The sequence below is a fragment of the Myxocyprinus asiaticus genome, chromosome 44 (assembly GCF_019703515.2).
Source record: "Myxocyprinus asiaticus isolate MX2 ecotype Aquarium Trade chromosome 44, UBuf_Myxa_2, whole genome shotgun sequence".
In the NCBI taxonomy this organism is placed as follows: Eukaryota; Metazoa; Chordata; class Actinopteri; order Cypriniformes; family Catostomidae; genus Myxocyprinus; species Myxocyprinus asiaticus.
In genome coordinates, this window is record NC_059387.1 from 35,799,877 (window position 1) to 35,821,376 (window position 21,500).

Sequence of the window (21,500 nt, forward strand, 5' to 3'; positions counted from 1 at the left end):
GTTTTCTTTGAGCAAACAGAGGCTACTAGAATCAATTAAGCTAACTTGCTTTACTAACAAAAAGCATCATAGAAGTCATAACAAAACGATTAAACTCATCCCTGCTGGTGCAACGCTTTGGCAACAGTTAGATGTTTCCACGTTACAATTCCAGCCTCACCTGTTGTATTTTCATGACATTATTTTGATCAGATCTGGTGGTTAAATGATGCATTGTGACAGTGATGATGGTTTGGACTTCCTCTCTAGGTGCCGCCACCAGGAAGCCTGACACTGTGGAACCAGAGAAACAGACGGATCACACGGTGAAGATCGCCGGCGTCATCGCTGGCATCCTCCTCTTCGTCATCATCTTCCTCGGCGTGGTGCTGGTCATGAAGAAACGGTAAGAGCTTCACATCTGTGTGACATTTACACAATAATTCATCTGATCTAATGACAGTGGAGTTCAAAACTCTGAGAGCACTCGTGAAAATGCTTCTATTTTGCATTTTTCTAATTGAATACAAAAACTTTCATTGCTAATTGTATTATCGTCATAAGAATTTGAGGAAAAAGTTGAAAGGCCCTCTTTTGCTTTAATGACATCCTGCAGTCGAGCTGACATAAATAAAACAAGGTGATCCAAAGAGCATATTATGTCATTATGTTTCTTTGTTTTTAAATGTTCAAAATTTACTTTATTCAGATTTTCGGTGTGGTCTCAGAATTTTGGATCCCATTGGTGAATATGCATTATCTTACTGTTTTTATCGTCAGTATGTTTAATTAGTTAAAAGAGCTTTTGTAATGATTCTGTACCGTACAGAATTTCCCTCATGTCACGGTACCATCAAATGTGCTCATGAACTGAATTCTTGCCGATTCTGTTCGCTTTTCAACCGGCCCCTTTTGTCAACTGAACACAGAATAATTGATTTGATCGCTCTGATAACCACCATTACACGGTTTGTGGTACCAATACATGCTGCCTGATGAAATGTACATTTTCCTTTGCTCCGTGCTGCTCTCAAAGAAATGCCAGCGCTTTAATGACCCGGCAACGGGAAATCTCGCAAATATTTTCCAAGCTTATCTTGTGCAAGAGAAAAAATGAACGGACGAAAGAAAAGCAAGATAAGAGAGAAATTTTGATGAAAGTAGCTTTTTTTTTTTTTCAAAGAGATGCCCAGGGCATGTTGCTCTGGGCGAGTTTACATTAGATCCCATCCGCAGCTGGAGTAAAGCCCCCAGAGTTCAGTGCGGCGGCACAGTGCAAATAGCCCGACTGCTTTTCTTTTTTTCTTTTTTTTTTTTTTTTAAGTTTAAGCTACATGTCTGGTTTACATTCCAAGAGTGTTTACAGTGGCTTCCAATAAAAGCTCGCTCCTCTTCTGGGGATTCAGATGTGAATTGAAGGCAGGACAGAGTAAATATGTTTTTAATGAGAGTCATTACGTTCTCCGTAAAGGGGTATTTGTCTCTATTGATTTTGCTGTTGAGCTTTAAAATGGCCAAACATTTGATGAGGGATGTCTGCTTTTTGCTGAGCGGGCACGACAGTCAGTTTACGTCAGATCATTTGTTGGCATCGGCGGGATAGTTTTTAGCATAATGACCTTGATGTAATAGAGTCAGGACTGAATTTACTATTAAAATAGACAACTAAAAAACTTAGAGTGCTATAATTGCTTTATCAAGTCGTGGAGTTTATGTTCGTCACAATTCGAAAGCAGAGTTAAAAATGTGCTAAACAACTTTAGTTAAAACTCAGCACTTCTCTCTATAATGAAACTTAATCAACCTGTTCTAACCGCTACGCAACACTCTCTATCATGTGCTCTGTATCTCTTATGTAATGTACCATTGCCTTATTACTCCATTAAAATATCTTAGTCAAGGCAGACGTCATACTGTATTTAATTTGACACAAACAAAAACAAGGATTGTAGGGATAGATGTACACAATGTTTGTAAAACCATTCGTATGATCTGAACAAATTTGTGTCATTTTTGTTCAGTTAAATTTGTGTAAATTGTTCGTAAAACAATTTTTACGGAAATTGCCACAAATAAACTCCATATTAGCAGAATAAATTTCTGTGTTAATCGTTTGATAAACATTCTTACATAAACTTTCACATGCAATATAATATGCGCAGAATACATTTGTGTAAATCGTTCGTAAAAACATTTGTACGTAAATTGACGCAATAAATTTAACATGAGAAAAACAAATATCTGTTAATCGTTCGATAAACATTCTTACGTAAACTGTCATATGCAATTAAATATGAGTTGAACCAAATTTGTGTAAATCGTTCGTAAAAACATTTGTACATAAATTGACGCAATAAATTTAACATGAGAAAAACAAATATCTGTTAATCGTTCGATAAACATTCTTACGTAAACTGTCATATGCAATTAAATATGAGTTGAACCAAATTTGTGTAAATCGTTCGTAAAAACATTTGTACGTAAATTGACGCAATAAATTTAACATGAGAAAAACAAATATCTGTTAATCGTTCGATAAACATTCTTACGTAAACTGTCACATGCAATTAAATATGAGTTGAACCAAATTTGTGTAAATCGTTCGTAAAAACATTTGTACGTAAATTGACGCAATAAATGTAACATGAGAAAAACAAATACCTGTTAATCGTTCGATAAACATTCTTACGTAAACTGTCATATGCAATTAAATATGAGTTGAACCAAATTTGTGTAAATCGTTCGTAAAAACATTTGTATGTAAATTGACGCAATAAATGTAACATGAGAAAAACAAATACCTGTTAATCGTTCGATAAACATCCTTACGTAAACTGTCATATGCAATTAAATATGAGTTGAACCAAATTTGTGTAAATCGTTCGTAAAAACATTTGTACATAAATTGACGCAATAAATTTAACATGAGAAAAACAAATATCTGTTAATCATTCGATAAACATTCTTACGTAAACTGTCATATGCAATTAAATATGAGTTGAACCAAATTTGTGTAAATCGTTCGTAAAAACATTTGTACGTAAATTGACGCAATAAATTTAACATGAGAAAAACAAATATCTGTTAATCGTTCGATAAACATTCTTACGTAAACTGTCACATGCAATTAAATATGAGTTGAACCAAATTTGTGTAAATCGTTCGTAAAAACATTTGTACGTAAATTGACACAATAAATGTAACTTCAGCTGAACGAGTTTCTGTGTAAATTGTTATTTTTCGATAAACATTCTTACATAAATTGTCACATGCAATATAATATGTGCTGAATACATTTGTGTAAATTGTTCGTAAAAACATTCGTACATAAATTGACGCAATAAATTTAACATGAGCAAAACAAATATCTCTTAATCGTTTGATAAACATTATTACGTAAACTGTCATATGCAATTAAAAATGAGTTGAACCAAATTTGTGTAAATCGTTCGTAAAACCATTTTTACGGAAATTGCCACAAATAAATTCCACATTAGCAGAACAAATTTCTGTGTTAATCGTTTGATAATCATTCTTACATAAATTTTCACATGCAATGTAATATGCGCTGAATATGAGTTGAACCAAATTTGTGTAAATCGTTCGTAAAAATATTTGTACGTAAATTGACGCAATAAATTTAACTTAAGCTGAACGAGTTTCTGTGTAAATTGTTGTTAATTGTTCGATAAACATTCTTATGTAAATTGTCACATTTAATACAGCATGAGCTGAATAAATTTGTGTAAATCATTCATATAACAAATCTTATGTAAATTGTCACAATAAATGTAACATTAACGGAACAAATTTCTTTGTAAATCATTCTTGTAAATTGCAGCAATAATTTCAAGATGAACTGAACAAATTTCTGTAAATTGTTCGTAAAATATTTCTTACATAAATTTTCACAATAGATTCAACATGAGCAGATTCAATTTGTGTAAATCATTCAGAAAACTTTCTTAAATTGTTGCATTGAATTCAACATGAGCTGAACAGATTTGTGTAAATCGTTTGTTAAACGATTCAGATGTTAATTGTCACATTCAATTGAACATGAGCTGAACAAATGCGCGCAAATTATTCGAAAAAACATTCTTGCATAAATTGTTTGCGAAAAATTTAAGTGTACATTTTTTTATTAAAAAAATTATTATGTAAATTGTCAGATTCAATTAGATATGAGCTGTATGAATTTGTGTAAGTTGTTCGTAAAACCATTCTTACGTAAATTTTCACAAATTCATCACTGGCAGAATGAATTTGTGTATATCATGTGTAAAACCATTCTTACATGTCACAATAAATTCAACAAATGTGTCAAAAATTTACTTGAGAATGGTTTTACAAAGAAATTACGCAGAAATTTGTTCTGCTCATGTTTTACAGCTGTTTTAGTTTGTGTTAATTAAATATAGTGTCTACTGTGACTAAGGTCTATGGTCTCGTAGAGATGCTCTTAATGTACATACTTAGCACAATGGCCCCGCCCATGACCACACCCTTGGCTCCGCCCACATCCCCGCCTCACATTACACACTCCGAACGCCTCGACACGCTCTCACAATCACTCGTAGAACTCGTCACATGTGTCACCATATCAGGTTTTGTTAATTTTTCTATATTTTACACGTACATTAATATTTTTACTTTTTCTTTCCTTCCATTTTCATCCCCCCCCCACCACTGCTTTTGCCCCTCCACCCCTCTCGGCAGGAGAACCTATCACTCCTACACTTACTACCTGTAAGTAACCACTTTGTGACAACTCCTAGTTGCCGTGCTGTCTATATTCCATGCATGAATCTCCAACCCAGTGATTTCCTCTCTCCTTTCAAACTCCAGCCGGAAAACTCACGCTGTCCCGGCCTGTCAATCATCACGGGTCCATTTGATATTTCAAGCCTTTTTTTGAGCCCCATCCAAGATGGCTTGTTATACTTCTAATGATGGATGCTAAAAGCGAATCTGATAAAACTCAGCTGCATTTTGGCCTCTTGAATCATTCATTACAGCAAAAGCTTGAAATATGGTAATTTCTCTCTTGAGGAAATTCTCTTTGGTACTGTCGTTTGAAGGGGAAGATATGATCACTCACTGGTATCCTGACATAATGAAAAATTCCCTTAGAGTTTAAGAAAGTTCCTCGTACATGTAATTAAGAGCAAGGAATCCAGTTTTAACGCTGCATCGCTGAACTGATGCACAGTTTGACAGGTGAAGGGAAAGCTGGGATTTTTCCATTGCAGTGACCTCTGACCCTTACAGATGGACCCATGCAGGCATGAACTGCTTTAGTGCATCACCTCAGCCCATTACCCATCATGCCCTTTGCCTCATAGATTTATTTTGCCTTCATGTTTTAACTCGGTTGTGTTCTGCATGAGTCTGTTTGCTGCATGTGAAATTCATCATCATGTTTTACACGCACACACACACACACGCACACACACACGCACACACACACGCACACACACACGCACGCACACACGCACGCACACACACACACACACACACACACACACACACACACACAATCTGATTGGCTTTTGCAGTGGTGCATAAATGCTGTCTAAAATAATAGTGTGATGCAAAATTGTAGGTGGGCGAGAAAGAACATTTCATTTTTGAACATGTCATAATTGGGTCAAATTACTTACAGTGGCCCCAAAAACAATTTGGAAACTAGGAAAATGCCTGAATGTCATTACATTATAACAAACATTTCAAAGCAAAGGACATTTGTTTCAACCCTTGTGTTGTGTTCGTATTGTGCACATTTTGTGTTCCCGGTCACAAATGACCGGCCCACTAAGATTGTTTATAAAGCTCTCATATTGCATATATTATCACAAGATCTTGCAGTAGATCTTTTTATCAACTTCTTTTTTTAGTAATTATGACAAGTTTTGTCCTCCTTTTTTTAACATATTTTTAAAAAGCATATTTTTATTGATAGAAGGATTTCTTGAACTGAGCTTATTAAAAATATTAATAATAACTACATAATAGATTAATAACCACTTGCTTGATCTAAACAAAATAGGTGTCATTTTAAAGCTTAGAATCTGGACTTTACAATGCATATATCTGATACAACCAATTCCTAAATAATGTTTTTTTGATTTGCTGACAAATAAGAAGAGTTTCCTTCTCATCATTCACAAATTTGTTATCACAACAGATATATTCGGAGTTGGTAAAACCATAAAAAAACATGAGATAGCCATGTGTTATATATCATTGGAAAGGTTTCAGTTAGTAAATTACAATGAGCAGATTTGTTTCACTCAGAGGTCAAACTGTTGTGAGTTTTAATGTATGAAATTCCCACTGACACATATAAATATAATAAACAAGAGTGGCTTTTTGTCACGTTTTTCTTTATTACTTCCTGAAACATACATATAACAAAGACAGTGACATATCGTAACTTACAGCAGACTATCCCGATTCAAACGAGCCCAAACACAACATAATATGATGAGTAGATCATGAAATATCCCTTGTGTGTGTGTGTGTGTTGTGTACATATATGCTCATCTAAAGGATTGGGATGCTCCTGAACACTTAATATTTATGTATTTTGTAGTCTAATCCATTCATTTCCGCCGGTCATTTTTGACCGGGAACAGAACAAGTGTAACAACAAAGTGAAATAAAACAAAACAAAAAATGTAAAGAAAATGGTCCAAATTTGTTTTGTGTTTTTAGATACCATATGTGAACAAAGCCAAGGAATTGTATTCCAAATGGATTAAGTAAAAAAATATTCGTAAGAGAAAAAAAAAAGTCGTCCGGGTCAAATTGACCGGAACGCAACATAAGGGTTAAAGGAAAGAGAGCACAAGCACACTTTTCAGGCAAAAAATGCACAAAAAGAAGTTTTTGCTTGAAACTGACTTCATACATCCTCTAAAAATCACCAAGACACCAGCTGATTAAAAGTCATTGAGCAAAAATGTCAGTTCTGAGAAAAGCTTGCTTTTATTTGTTATCATCTAATGCAATGACATTCAGACATTTTTAAGTGTGACTGAAGTGTGGAAACATTTCTTGAGGTCACTGTATGGTCAAAGAGTTCATTTGAAACATAATATGAAAATGTGAGAGTTTTATGTTTGCTGTGGCAGATACCAGAATGGAACGATTACATTGTGATTGATTAAAACATATCTATATTGGATAGGAGCCAATGTATGTTTTAAATGAAAGTGTTATTGCATAGACATCAGTTTAAGTACTTTATTTATAGAGTGCACATCTATAAGATTTAAACCCATGTGTGCACATATAAAGACTCTATATATACAGATATACTCGATATAACTATCTATATTTAGACACTATGAGCATCACATTCTTTTCCAAATGCGAATCCAGTTTCACAACTAAATCCTCTAGATTCACATTTAAAATAACTCTTATAAAACATTTGAAGCTGTCGTAAAATGACTATAAACGCACATCTTGGCATAGCACATTCTGTATTAGTGCACCAAGTCAGAGACTGTTTAGCCCGAGAAGAACACTTGTATTAAAATGAATGGGAGAAATTGGATGGGGTGTATAAAAGGAAGTCCCGCCTTACAGGTAAATGAGCCAATCACCTTTTAGATATAGATGTCGCCTGTCAGTCAACTTGAGAACGTGCATGTACATTAGCTGGACCAAACTGGAAAATAGCATTTTTTTTTTTAGCGTGATCTGAGATAAATAAGCACAATTTATGATGTTGTTGTCAGATTTTACAGATGATTTTAAATGTGTTTTTTGATCTATTTTGGAGAAACATAAATATCAAAGTCCTTGACATATATGAATTGCTAAGGAGGATAAAAAGCTTAAAATGCTGATGTATCAACTATGAAAAAAAAAAATCTAATTATTTGTATTTTATTTGGTTAGATTTTGTTTATAGGTATAAAAAAACAGCTCCATTAAAAAAAAAAAATAATAATAAACATAAAAATAAATATTTCTTGTCAAGCTTTATAGGGTTAAAATCAGATATTATAAGTGGTATTCTTGCCATACAAAATTCCTGTTGGTGAGACAGTTTGTCATTCTCTCAGATAGAGGTGACTACGGTCGTGTAAAGACTCAACATAAACCATCTCGCATCTCGCTCAAACACGCAAGGAAAAGTTCCAGTGAGACATGAAAGCACATCTGTTTCTCTCTCTCGAGTAGCCCGTTTAACTCGAGTGTTCTGCAGAGCGAGAGGCCTTAATTGAATCATTCAGCGAGGGCGTGCACAGAACAAGAAACAAATTAATTGCAACAAGAAGATGCACATTTGTCTCGACTGACGTCTCGTGCGTGGTGCAAAACAGAGAGAGGTGGAGAGAGCGCATTAACGCTCGTACCGCAGGGCGAGTGATCACACGAGTCACCTGCAGTCGCCCTCTCATGCAGATAATAGGGCACCTCTGTGATCCACCAGTCAGATCAGGTGTTTGCTCCAAATGTTAATGGGATAAGATGAAGGTAGCATGGAAGGTTTGGAAATGAGTCAGTGGGACCATAATCAGCATCCATAATTGAATTACAGTCAAATTAACAGCTATTAATGGATGCATACCTCATAAAACTTCCCAGAGGAAATCAAATGATTCTGCGTTTCCACAATTATGGGCTTATAAAACACTCTCATATAAACCTGTGAATTTAAGCACGCAGTCATAAACTAGACAGGGAAATATTGATGTTGCCGTGTCAAATCCTTGTCTGCAAGTTGAAACTGGTTTTAGAAGTTTGATGGTTATAAGACATTACAGTAAAACAAACAGTAAGACAGACAGAGTGTCGCATAGATAGTAAAATAAACCATCAGAGAGAGAGAGAGAGAGACCTAAAGCAGATTAAAGGCCCTTTTTTTGTGTGTTTGTTTATATTAGAAATTTCTGACATTTGGAGTTTCCATCAATGTAAGTCTATGGGATTTTTCCCATTTTTGATCATCTGCTGTGCGAAAACCGTAAGTCCGATCAGTTCGAAAATACCTAGCACAGTATTCCAGAACAGTCTGAAGGTCTGTACCAAATTTGGTGGATGTAGCTTAAAGGAATATTCTGGGTTCATTAAAGTTAAGATCAATAGACAGCATTTGTAGCATAGGAAGGTTAAGAAATGTCGCAGCAGAGTGTACAATGTCACAAGCTTTAAAATATGGCATCATAATTTAAGAAAAAGGACCACGCAGGTCTCGGATGTCAGCAAACCCTAAAACTCTAAAAATGATGATATAAGCAACTTTACAGCTCAAATAATACACACGTTTTAACAGAAGAATTAATGCAAGTGCTTTTATAACATTTTAAGCTTCACATTTCTGCCTTTAAACCCTCCAAAAATTGACCCCATTGACTTCCCTTGTAAGTGTCTCACTGGAACACAGATTTGTGCTTTTTTTTAAAGAAAAGGAGGGATGTCCGATCAATTAGAAAAGACATAGTACACTATTCCAGAACAGTCTGAAGGCAGGTGCCAAGGTTGGTGGATGTAGCTTGAACGCTTTAGGAGGAGTTAGTGTGTAAATCATCATACATGTCTAAAGAATTTTAGTCTGTCCCACAAAACATGAGCTCACTCATACAGTACCGTTCAGTCAGTTTGCTTTTTAATTCCAAACGTTACTCCTGGTGGGAGGCTTTTGTAAATATTTAGTTTTTGCATAGGGTTACTGTGACAAGGAGGCGGCGGGAACAGTCAAAGTAATAATTAATGAAACAAAAAGACACAAAACACAAACACACACATGGCAGCTGTGTGTGGCGCTCTCTCTCTCTCCCGAACTGCCGCATCCGGCTCGGCCTTATCCCTCTCTTCGGCTGATTAGCCCTATTGGGGGCCCCGCCCTCCTCCTTGTCACACTCCTCCCTCCTTTGCCTCAGACCAGGGAACCCCTGGCATGACGTACACCCCCCCCTTTCCGAGGGAGGTGGGGGGCGTTGCCCCACCTTTCAAGACCTGGGAGGGAGAAAAGGGGAGGGAAAAGAGGAGAGGGAAAGGGCAAGGCAGAGTGACAGAGAGAGAGAAATAAAATTGGCTTGCTGTTTCCCCGACACGCCATCGCCTGGTCCTTGATCAGTCCTCCACTCTCTGGCGATGACAGCCGCTCCTCCCCAGGTGGACCAGAGGGAGTCCTCCGACCCCTGGCAGATGGAACACCCCTCTGCGTTCCAGCGACCGTTAGCGAGCCCCTCCTCCCCTCACGGACGGTGGCCGTTCCTCCGCAGCTGCTCATTTGGGTGGACGGCAGTGGCGAGGACTCCACGACAGCGCATCCCTCCTCCTTCCCGGGCTTCGGCACCAATGTAACAAGGTTTAAAATGGCCAAGGAGGAGGCGGGAACCGGCTGAACAGTCAAAGTACATTTACATTTACATTTATGCATTTGGCTGACGCTTTTATCCAAAGCGGCTTACAGTGCCCTGATTACAGGGACAGTCCCCCTGGAGCAACCTGGAGTTAAGTGCCTTGCTCAAGGACACAATGGTGGTGTCTGTGGGGACTGAACCAACAACATTCTGATTACCAGTTCAGTGCTTTAGTCCACTACACCACCACTCCAAAGTAATATTTAATGAAACAAAAAGACAGCTGCGTGTGGCTCTCTCTCTCCCGAACTGCCACAACTGGCTCGGCCTTATCCCTCTCCTCGGCTGATTAGCTTAACTGGGGGCCAGCCGTGTGGACTCACGGCCTGGCTCCACCCTCTTCTTCATCACAGTTACTTTTCACCATAGTTTAATGGTACGCTCAAATATTGAGGTGTGCGTAAGTTGTTACTAAGTGCAAATGTAACGCTGTGAAACACTGCAGGACGAGTTGCATGCTGAACGTTTAAGACTTTGTGTGAGGAGTCTTTCAGATCACTTGTGAATGTCTCAAGTACACTTCAGAATCTCTCTCTAAAATCAAGATCTAAAACCTTGACAGTGTTAGAGACAAAATGTGAAAAAAATCATGTTTTGTCACTTGGCAACTGCTTTGTACAATCATACAATTATGTAATCAGGTGTGTTAGTAAACTTTAGATTCATTTAACACCTTACTGTGACTGTTGAGATTAACGCGCCTTTCTGTAACATGCGACTGACACCTTGACATCTAGTATTCATCTGAGTGTGAGAACTTCCAAGTAAGTAAGAAGATTGAGGTACGAGTTGAAATAAATTTTTGTGGTAATCAACATTATGCCCGAAATATTGATACCATGTATCAGAGAGTTTTGTTTTTTTTCTCTCTCCAATTTGGAATGCCCAATTCCCAATGCGCTCTAAGTCCTCGTGGTGGTGTAGTGACTCGCCTCAATCCGGGTGGCAGTAGGACGAATCTCAGTTGCCTCCGTGTCTGAGACCGTCAATCCGCGCATCTTATCACGTGGCTTGTTGTGTGCATTACAGCGGAGACGTAGCGCGTGTGGAGGCTTCACGCTATTCTCCACAGCATCCACGCACAACTCACCACACGCCCCACCGAGAGCGAGAACCACATTATAGTGACCGCGAGGAGGTTACCCCATGTGACTCTACCCTCCCTAGCAACCGGGCCAATTTGGTTGCTTAGGAGACCTGGCTGGAGTCACTCAGCACAGTCCTGGATTCGACCTCACGACTCCAGGTGTGGTAGTCAGCATTAATACTCGCCGAGTAACCCAGGCCCCCATGTATCCGAGAGTTAAAATAATTTAGATTTAGTATTTTTTCTGGACTGGGTTAAAGGAATGGGTAAGTGCTGAATATCAGCCTTGAAATGCTTTTATACGAATAGCAACTTTTTAGAAATGACAAGACAAACATGTAATAAACAAAGTCGGCAGTCTGAGTGTAATGGCACACAAACATTATTCTATTTGTAGAAGCCTTCAAATATTTATTTTCACCATGTTGGGACTCTGAGTAAAATGTAAGTTCGAGGAGATGCAGAAGTTCAGAGTGTGTGTGGTTTAGAGAGATCTGAAGTGAATGATGCACATGGATGTTTTAATAGAATAATACAGTGCTGGAGGGTTATAGTGATGGCTAATAGTTTAATGCACATGATAATGCCGTTAGTGTTTGGGAGAAGATGCTTGTGTTTATGTGTGGTGTGTACTCTCCTGCCATTAGATGAGGTGTTGGACTCGTCATCGAGTGTGTTTTGGTGTAGGAAAACATGAGTTGTTTTGACAAGACTCATAGATATTTTATAGTCAGTGATGACAGTATGGCAATACAGTGCTGCTGTTCAAAGATATATAGTATGGTACAAGATAGTTTAAGGTTTGGTTTATTGGGTTAGATCAGTGGTTCCCAAATTGGGTGCCGCCAGGACTGACTAGGGGTGCCGTGAAATTTCTGCTTACTATAATATTTTTTTAGCCACCAGTTAAAAGTACCAGCAGCACCAAGTACTCACTCAATTCCATACCACGCGCTGTTTGTCTACAGCTTGAAGGTTTTAAAAATGCTCACATGCATATGTACGCATGTTCTCTGCATGCTTGACCATTTAATTGTACTTCTTTTTTTATCCCCTTTTCTCCCAATTTGGAATGCCCAATTCCCACTACTTAGTAGGTCCTCGTGGTGGTGCGGTTACTCACCTCAATCCGGGTGGCGGAGGACAAGTCTCAGTTGCCTCCGCTTCTGAGACCGTCAATCCGTGCATCTTATCACATGACTCATTGTGCATGACACCGCGGAGACTCGCAGCATGTGGAGGCTCATGCTACTCTCTGTGATCCACGCACAACTTACCACACGCCCCACTGAGAGCGAGAACCACTAATCACGACCATGAGGAGGTTACCCCATGTGACTCTACCCTCCCTAGCAACCGGGCCAATTTGTTTGCTTAGGAGACCTGGCTGGAGTCACTCAGCACGCCCTGGATTCAAACTCACGACTCCAGGTGTGATAGTCAGCGTGAATACTCGCTCGACCAGTGTAGTCCGATTCACAAACTAATGACTCTAATGAGTTCGTTTGTTTGAATCCACAGCGTGAAACACAGCGCCGTTCGATTCCCGAACATTTTAGTTTATTTAATATATAGTTACTCTACAAAGTCTGTGTAAACACCTGTTTACAAATATTGTATTTCATTTATTTCTGATTTGATAAATCTATTTTGTCGAAATCTGAATTGACTTGCATTTACTACAGAGGGAAGTAAATGCAAGAAAAAAAATTGCATTTCTTATTTCCAAATAATTCTTCCTCAAAAGTACTAAAAGAATAATTAACGAAACTGTTCAGGAACCGGAATTGAGTCCTTAAAGTCCTTACGATTCCCATCCCTATTTCCGCTTTAGGTTATCGAGTTAAAGTGTGTGTTATTTGAGTTTACCAATCAGCCTGTTGCATATTGATGCTCCACAGCGAGTGATAATGACAGCAGTCTGTGCGGATAATGTGTCTCTTTATGACAGATGGTTGTATTGTTGACAGTCTGGCGGTGAGCAGCAGATGTTTATAAGGCAGATTCGCATTTCACCTGCAACAGTTTAATTAATCTGTCAACACATTATGTCTTAATATATCTCCACATCTTATGAACCTTCATGCCTGAAGAGCACATTCACATAAACATGCATCACTTCATATTTAAATGACAAATCAAGATTTTTACACTGTTTATTAAGTGCAGACCCTGTGCTGTCATTAGAAAACGATTTATTCTTTATGATCAATATGATCAAATAAAAATACATGTCTGATTATTGAGTCATTGAGTCAGTCATTTACTCGTTCCAAGCCTGAATGATTTTCTTTCTTCTGTGGAACACAAAAAGAGATGTTAGACCGAATGTTCAGTCTCAAACACCATGCTCTTTCATTGTATGAACAAAAGATGCAATGGAGGTGAATGGTGACTGACACAAACATACTTCTAAACATCTCCTTTTGGGTTTGGAACAACCTGAGGGTGAGTAACTGATGCAGGTCAAGGCTTTGCACTATATAAAGCTACTTTGAGTCCATTTGCATGATTAGTAACACTATAGTTAAAGTTGAGTATAATTAATCAGCATGCTGTTGTTTTAGTATGCATCGGCAGCACAGAGAATGCATCAAGCCTCGCGCTTGTCAAAGTCTGTCAGAGTAAATGTGCAGGTGACCTCTGTATCTGCGGGAAGTGCATTTGATGCGACACTGACAGCACATGTCAGGCTTCACTGCTCATTTCAATACATCATCATCACTCATACATACTAATATAAACCTCATTCTAGTTTAGGATTAAGTCCTCAAACAAAGTGCTGCTTTAGAATTAACAGCCATTCTGCTGTGTTCATATTGATGCCGTATATTGTTATAGATAGCTGTACTGTTGTAACAACGTTAAGGTTTGGGGGGGGGGGCAAAGGGAGGGAAAAACAAAACAAAAAAGAGGAGAGGGAAAGGCAAGGCGGAGTGAGAGAGAGAGAGGAGAGAAAAAAAACTTGCTTGCTGGTTCCCAGACACAGCGTCGCCTGGTCCTCGATCACTCCTCCACCCTCTGGCGGATGACAGCCGTTCCTCCCTGAGTGGACCGGAGCCAGTCCTCCAACCCCTGGTGCATGGAACGCCCCTCCGCGTTTTGGTGGCCGGTATGGAACTCCTCCGCCCCTGGCAGCGGCTCCACCGCTCCAGGTGGCCGACAGCGAGTCTGTCCCCCGGCGGACGACCGTGGCTGCTCATTTGTGAGGATGGCAGTGCCGAGGACTCCACGACAGTGCATCCCTCCTCCTTCCCGGGCTTCAGCACCAATGTAACAATGCTAAGGTTGGGAAAGGAGGAGGTAGGAACCGGCTGAACAGTCAAAGTAATATTTTAATAAGAATTTAAACAAAAAGACACACAACACAAACACACACTGCAGCTGCGTGTGGCTCTCTCTCGAACTGCCGCATCTCGCTGCACTTATCCCTCTCCTCGGCTGATTAGTCCAATTGGGGGCCAAGCGTGCATAATCATGGCCCGGCCCCGCCCTCCTCCTTGTCGCAACTGTATAATACAATATGTTATATACAGTACATCTATTTTTACCATAATGAACCTTTATTATAGCCTCAAAGTCCAATCCTGAATCTTGATAAATCAAATCGGAAAATTCCCACTTCACTGATTCTCTAATATCTCTTTATATGTTATTTTTAAGCCTTAAATGAATATTTCGGGTTGAATACAAGTTAAGCTGAGTTGACAGCATTTATGGGTTACCACAAAACACAGTTTCATTAAGCCATTTACAATGGAAATGAATGGGGCCAATCCAGTACACACTTTGAATACGGAAGGACAGCCCCAAGATGTAAACAATATAGATATGTTAACATAATTTTATTTGAATAAAATCAGGGATTTACATCCGTTATGGCGTCTACCAGATCACAGGGTTTCCCAGCGTTACATCGTCATGACAACAAAGTTGTAAAACTGGATAGAACTTTACACAGATCAGATTAGAAAGCGATTTTATCCCACTAAAGTCATGTTAACATGTATAATGGCTACACTTTTGAAACAGTATTTTAATGTTTCTTTAATTAATTCACATCCATACATAGTGCCTTACTGTAACAATTTGTGTGTGTGATAATGAGCATTACGCTGTTGACTGAGCGTAACTTATATTGAACCCTGAACAATTCTTTAATCTAAAACAGAATTGCAAGCGAAATTTGAATAGAGAAATACTGCAAACAGGAAATCATCAGTACATCTTGAACCGTTGTGAACATAGCGTTTAGTGGGATTAGTGTCTCCAGAGCTCCATTATACATGTGAACTGTGACTGGTGTACATTAGCAGTGACACCGCTGGTTCTGTCTCAGTATCACCCGGAGCTGCCAAACACCCAGATTTATATCTGTAAATGAGGAACAAAATGTCTTTCTTCATTGTATTCGCCGGTGGTCGAGATAGCACCTTGCTCAAGGGTACATCTGCAGTTTGACTCTCCAGGGGCCCTGCGGTCATCAGCGCTCCCGACTGCACGCAGCACAGCAGGGGCTTTTATTTATGTTCCAGAGAACTTGCTTCTGTTTTAAAGACCCTTTTTTGTGGGTCTATCAGCGCAGAGCCACTCTATCTGCAGGGGTGCGGGTTAAACTTCAAATGGAGGTGTTTACGGAAAAATGGAATGGAAAAAGATGAGAGTGTCTCCAGTTGCATTTGAAAACGAAAAACTAAAGAGACAGAAATGGAAATGGAAAGGTTTGAGGATGTAGTCTGTGGGGACAGTGACTAAAGTAGCCCAACAGCATCAGATATGCATGAGCACTGAATCATGACTGTGTTTTGAGTGAAAGCGCTGCAGGACGGCGCTTGTGTACTCTGCGTTCTGCTTCCTACCATCCTAAGATGGTTGGAGGCCATTTCAAGAGTAAGCAAGCAAGTCAAACTTTATAAATGTTTTTTTTTATTATTTTATTTTATTTACTTGCACTAATCTGAAGCTTCAGTGTATCCCTGTAGAATTGTACTTAATGGACTTCATGAACATGGCCATCACTGAAAAAGTGAAAATACATGTTCCTGAAATGATTCTGAATACGTTATATAAATGAAATAATTAAAGGATCCTAAATTAAATTAAATTAAATTATAAAATAAAATAGAAATTCAATAACGAAAAAGAAATACATTTGTTAAAATGCATAAAAGGTTCATTAAATTCACTCAGTTCATATGAAATAAAATAAAATGAAAAATATTAGGATCTTGAATCCTGCATTTCCTGCAAGAAAATTATGTCCAGGTCATATTTCACCCCAAAATCAAAAGATAGAAATAATAATAAATTATATTAATCATATATAAATATTATTAGATATATTATTTATTTTATATAATATATTTCTAAATTTATTTAATAGTTATTATTTTATTTATTATATTTATTTTAGTTATTATTAGATTTATGATACACTATATTGCCAAAGGTATTCGCTCATCTGCCTTTAGACGCATATGAACTTAAGTGGCATCCCATTCTTAATCCATAGGGTTTAATATGACGTCGGCCCACCCTTTGCAGCTATAACAGCTTCAACTCTTCTGGGAAGGCTTTCCACAAGGTTTAGGAGTGTGTTTATGGGAATTTTTGACCATTCTTCCAGAAGCGCATTTGTGAGGTCAGACACTGATGTTGGACGAGAAGGCCTGGCTCGCAGTCTTCGCTCTAATTCATCCCAAAGGTGCTCTGTTGGGTTGAGGTCAGGACTCTGTGCAGGCCAGTCAAGTTCTTCCACACCAAACTCGCTCATCCATGTCTTTATGGACCTTGCTTTGTGCACTGGTGCGCAGTCATGTTGGAACAGGAAGGGGCCATCCCCAAACTGTTCCCACAAAGTTGGGAGCATGGAATTGTCCAAAATCTCTTGGTATGCTGAAGCATTCAGAGTTCCTTTCACTGGAACTAAGGGGCCAAGCCCAGCTCCTGAAAAACAACCCCACACCATAATCCCCCCTCCACCAAACTTCACAGTTGGCACAATGCAGTCAGACAAGTACCGTTCTCCTGGCAACCGCCAAACCCAGACTCGTCCATCAGATTGCCAGATGGAGAAGCGTGATTCGTCACTCCAGAGAACGCGTCTCCACTGCTCTAGAGTCCAGTGGCGGCGTGCTTTACACCACTGCATCCGACGCTTTGCATTGCACTTGATGATGTATGGCTTGGATGCAGCTGCTTGGCCATGGAAACCCATTCCATGAAGCTCTCTACGCACTGTTCTTGAGCTAATCTGAAGGCCACATGAACTTTGGAGGTCTGTAGCGATTGACTCTGCAGAAAGTTGGCGACCTCTGCGCACTATGCGCCTCAGCATCCGCTGACCCCGCTCTGTCATTTTACGTGGCCTACCACTTCGTGGCTGAGTTGCTGTCATTCCCAATCGCTTCCACTTTGTTATAATACCACTGACAGTTGACTGTGGAATATTTAGTAGCGAGGAAATTTCACGACTGGACTTGTTGCACAGGTGGCATCCTATCACAGTACCACGCTGGAATTCACTGAGCTCCTGAGAGCGGCCCATTCTTTCACAAATGTTTGTAGAAGCAGTCTGCATGCCTAGGTGCTTCATTTTATACACCTGTGGCCATGGAAGTGATTGGAACACCTGAATTCAATTATTTGGATGGGTGAGCGAATACTTTTGGCAGTATAGTGTATGTATTACATTTGCCTAAATTAATCATTATATTTGTAATACAGCTAATGAAGCTTATTTAAGGGCCATTAAGATTGTAATTTAAATTGTGACAATTCCATGACAATAAAGCAAATTTGCACCCTAAATTCTCTAAAACCTCATTACTGGAATGCAAAAAAAAAAAAAAAAAAATATATATATATAATAAATAGTAAAATATTTGTACATCATTGTACTGCCTTTAATTTATTTGTTACTGTAATACAGAAAATAAAATGCTATATTACAGTACTGAAATTCTAATGGGAATCACCATTGAGAAAAATTACAAACAAACTCCAAAATGAAATATTCAGGTGAGACCTTGAGGAAAAATGTGCTTAATGGTCGTGAAAAAAGGCTTCATTATATTTTTGCTATGCACAGCTCTGGAAAAAATGAAGAGACCACTGCAAAATGATCCGTTTCTCTGGATTTACTGTTTATAGGTGTGTGTTTGAGTAAAATGAACATTTTTGTTTTATTCTATAAAGTACTGACAACATTTCTCCCAAATTCCAAATAAAAGTATTGTCATTTAGAGCATTTATTTGCAGAAAATGACAGCTGGTCAAAATAACAAAAAAAGATGCCGTGTTTTCAGACAGGGTCAGAGCTGTATATATATTTATTATTATTATTATTTTATAACAAATAAATGCCAGTGTAAGTATGTGTCAGTGTGTGGCCGCATATAAAACTGCTTGACTGCCTTTTCTCCTCGCACCTGCGGTGGTCTCCTCTCACACCTGCAGAAGCTGCACGTGAGCTGCGGTGAATCCCTCATCTGCAGTGATGCGTTTCCTCTCGGTGGGTGTCAGTCTCTGAAAGCCCCTCAGCTGTTCGCTCAGTACTCACTTCCTGTGTCAGGATCGATCGCAGCATCTCTGAGTGCCGTCAGTCTGTCGTTTGTCATTTTCTTTTGCCGGCAGCAGCCGCTCTGAGGAGGAACCGCATGTTCCATTCTGTGTCAAAATATCCAGCTCAGTGTTCTCGAGGAGATGCAGCTGCAGCAGATACGAACAATTACACAAACATTTTCTACTGGATTCCCACAAGCCACAGTTTAGAAATATTGTACAGAAATATGGACCCTTTTCACAGACTGTGATGACACATTTATGCCTTATTTAGCAGAGTAAATCTAGCAAACGTTATGATTTGACATTTTTTTATTAGTATTATTTAGTGTAAATGTATTACATTATACTTGATTGTCGTAATCCATCTCTCTGTATTTTTTTCTCTTTTGGAAAGTCATGGAAACATATTAGTGGATGTTTTCTTTTGCTGTTGGAGAAAATGTTTGTGCAATAATAGAGGTTTACCCGCTATAGTTTACTTTGGCGTTCCAAACCCATAAAATGTGAAAAAGGTTTTGTGTTTGTCTGTGTTTCCTGTATATTGATTGGGTTTTGGGTCTTCATCTTGATATCTTTCACATTTTTTGGGTCCTGTTTTGGACGATCTCTTCCGAAATGTCATCCAACCAGGCCAGTGAAAACCAGCTAAGACCTGCAAACCAGCGTAGACTGGTTTATTTTATTTTAATATACACTACTATTCAAAAGTTGGACACACGACTAAATTTATGCTTATCATATAAAAAAAATGCTTGAAATTTATTTTTTAAAATATAAAATGTACATAATGTTTATAAATGTATTAATTTCTTTACTAAACAAACATTTTAATTAAGCAGAAATAACTCCTTTAATACTGAATTAAAAGTGCCTCAAATACAAGAGAGATTTTATTTAATATTTTGATCACTACATAATTAAAAATGTAAAATAAAAATAAATTCAGTAAAATTAATTTAATTTAAAAACAAATGCACATTTAAAATATATGAATTCATTACAATCCATATATGGTTTATTAACTTTTATATGGCATAAAAAAAAGGTAAATTCATATTTAAAAAATAAATAAAAATTCATAAATGGTTTATTAAAATTCATTAAATTCATAAAAAATACAAGGATATTGAATCCTAAATATCTCTGGCCTTTAAGGAAGAAAATCTCATGAAACCTGTCAAGAACATGCACCGGTCATATTTCATCACTTTCTCGCACAAGTGCTTGAAATTAGTTTTGTAGACAAATATTAATTGTATTAATTTCTGTACAAAACGAGCATTTTAATTTGACAGAAATAACTCCTTCAATACTGTTTAAAATGTGCCTCAATTACAGGAGAGGTTTTATTCGTGTAATATTTTTCTTTACCAAATATTCCCCATGTCTCCATTTGTGTTATTACATAGTTTTGATGACTTTATTATTGTCCTAACATGTGAAAATAGTCATAATCAATGAGAATGAGTAGGTGTGTGTAAACTTCTGACTGATACTGTAGGTTCCTTGTGTTCCTGGTATATTGGTACATTGATTGGGTTCTGGATCTTCATCCCAGCATCGTTGATATATTTGGTCCTTCATTGGACAATTTCCGTAATGCAATTCCACATCACATATGTCTCGGCCTGCTCTCTCTGTTTTGGTGAGACTGACTTTGCAAGGAAATAGTCTGTTGACACTGTCGCAAAATTCCCTGGCGGTGTTCAGGACAAGTTTCAATCTCCTCCATGTGCAGAAATGAGAGAGAAAGAGTCTGAACATCTGTACATTTCTGGACTTATTATAACGGACACATACATGCTCTAAGCTGCGCACCTGCGCGGCTGCACACTCCTGATATTGCACTCAAATGTGTGGGAAAACACATAAGTCCATATGAATGTTGGAATTTATTTCCAGTATAGAGCTGAAGTTTTGAGCAAAATATTATGTGTAAACAAGGTGGAAATAAATGTGCATTTTTGAGTTGTGAAACAACACATACACATAACTGCATTTACCATGAATTTTAAGCACTACTGGTGCATGCAGAAATGTGCTGTGACGTGGAGGAGGGCGGGGCCAGGCCATGACTACGCACGTCTGGCTCCCAATCAGGCTAATCAGCCAAGGAGAGGGATAAGTGCGGCGAGGTGCTGCAGTTCGAGAGAGAGAGAGATGCGTGAAGCTGATTGTGTAATGTGTTGAGCTGAAAAGCCAACAGAGTTTATGTGTAGTGAAGCTGAAAAGCGGCCTTATTGTGTTCGACTGAAAAGTGCAACAATAAATATGTGCGTGTTTTGTCAAGCTGGCCCCATCGTCCTCCTTACGAACTGTTACACTGGTGCCGAAACACTGGGAAGGAAGGATGCGCCGTCCAAGGAGTCCTCACCGCTGACTGGGAGTCGCAGCGCCGAGGGAGTATTCGATCCGGTTGCGCTGGAGCCCCACGTCAACCGGCAACCAGAAGGAACGGCTAAGGGCACCAGTGCCATCACCCG

The 21,500-nt window shown here is 38.6% G+C and overlaps 1 protein-coding gene across 10 annotated transcripts in view; it reads left to right on the forward strand.

Annotated features, from left to right (window-relative positions):
- Positions 1-21,500, forward strand: part of LOC127434615 (receptor-type tyrosine-protein phosphatase mu-like) — a 316,778-nt gene that overhangs the window by 229,924 nt on the left and 65,354 nt on the right. For 5 of the 10 annotated variants that reach the window (XM_051687456.1, XM_051687457.1, XM_051687461.1 and 2 more), the window contains 2 exons: positions 250-385; positions 4,699-4,728. In XM_051687456.1, coding sequence (XP_051543416.1) covers positions 250-385; positions 4,699-4,728 — 166 coding nt within the window. The remainder of the gene's footprint in view (positions 1-249; positions 386-4,698; positions 4,729-21,500) is intronic. The other 5 variants (XM_051687458.1, XM_051687459.1, XM_051687463.1 and 2 more) reach the window with 1 other exon arrangement.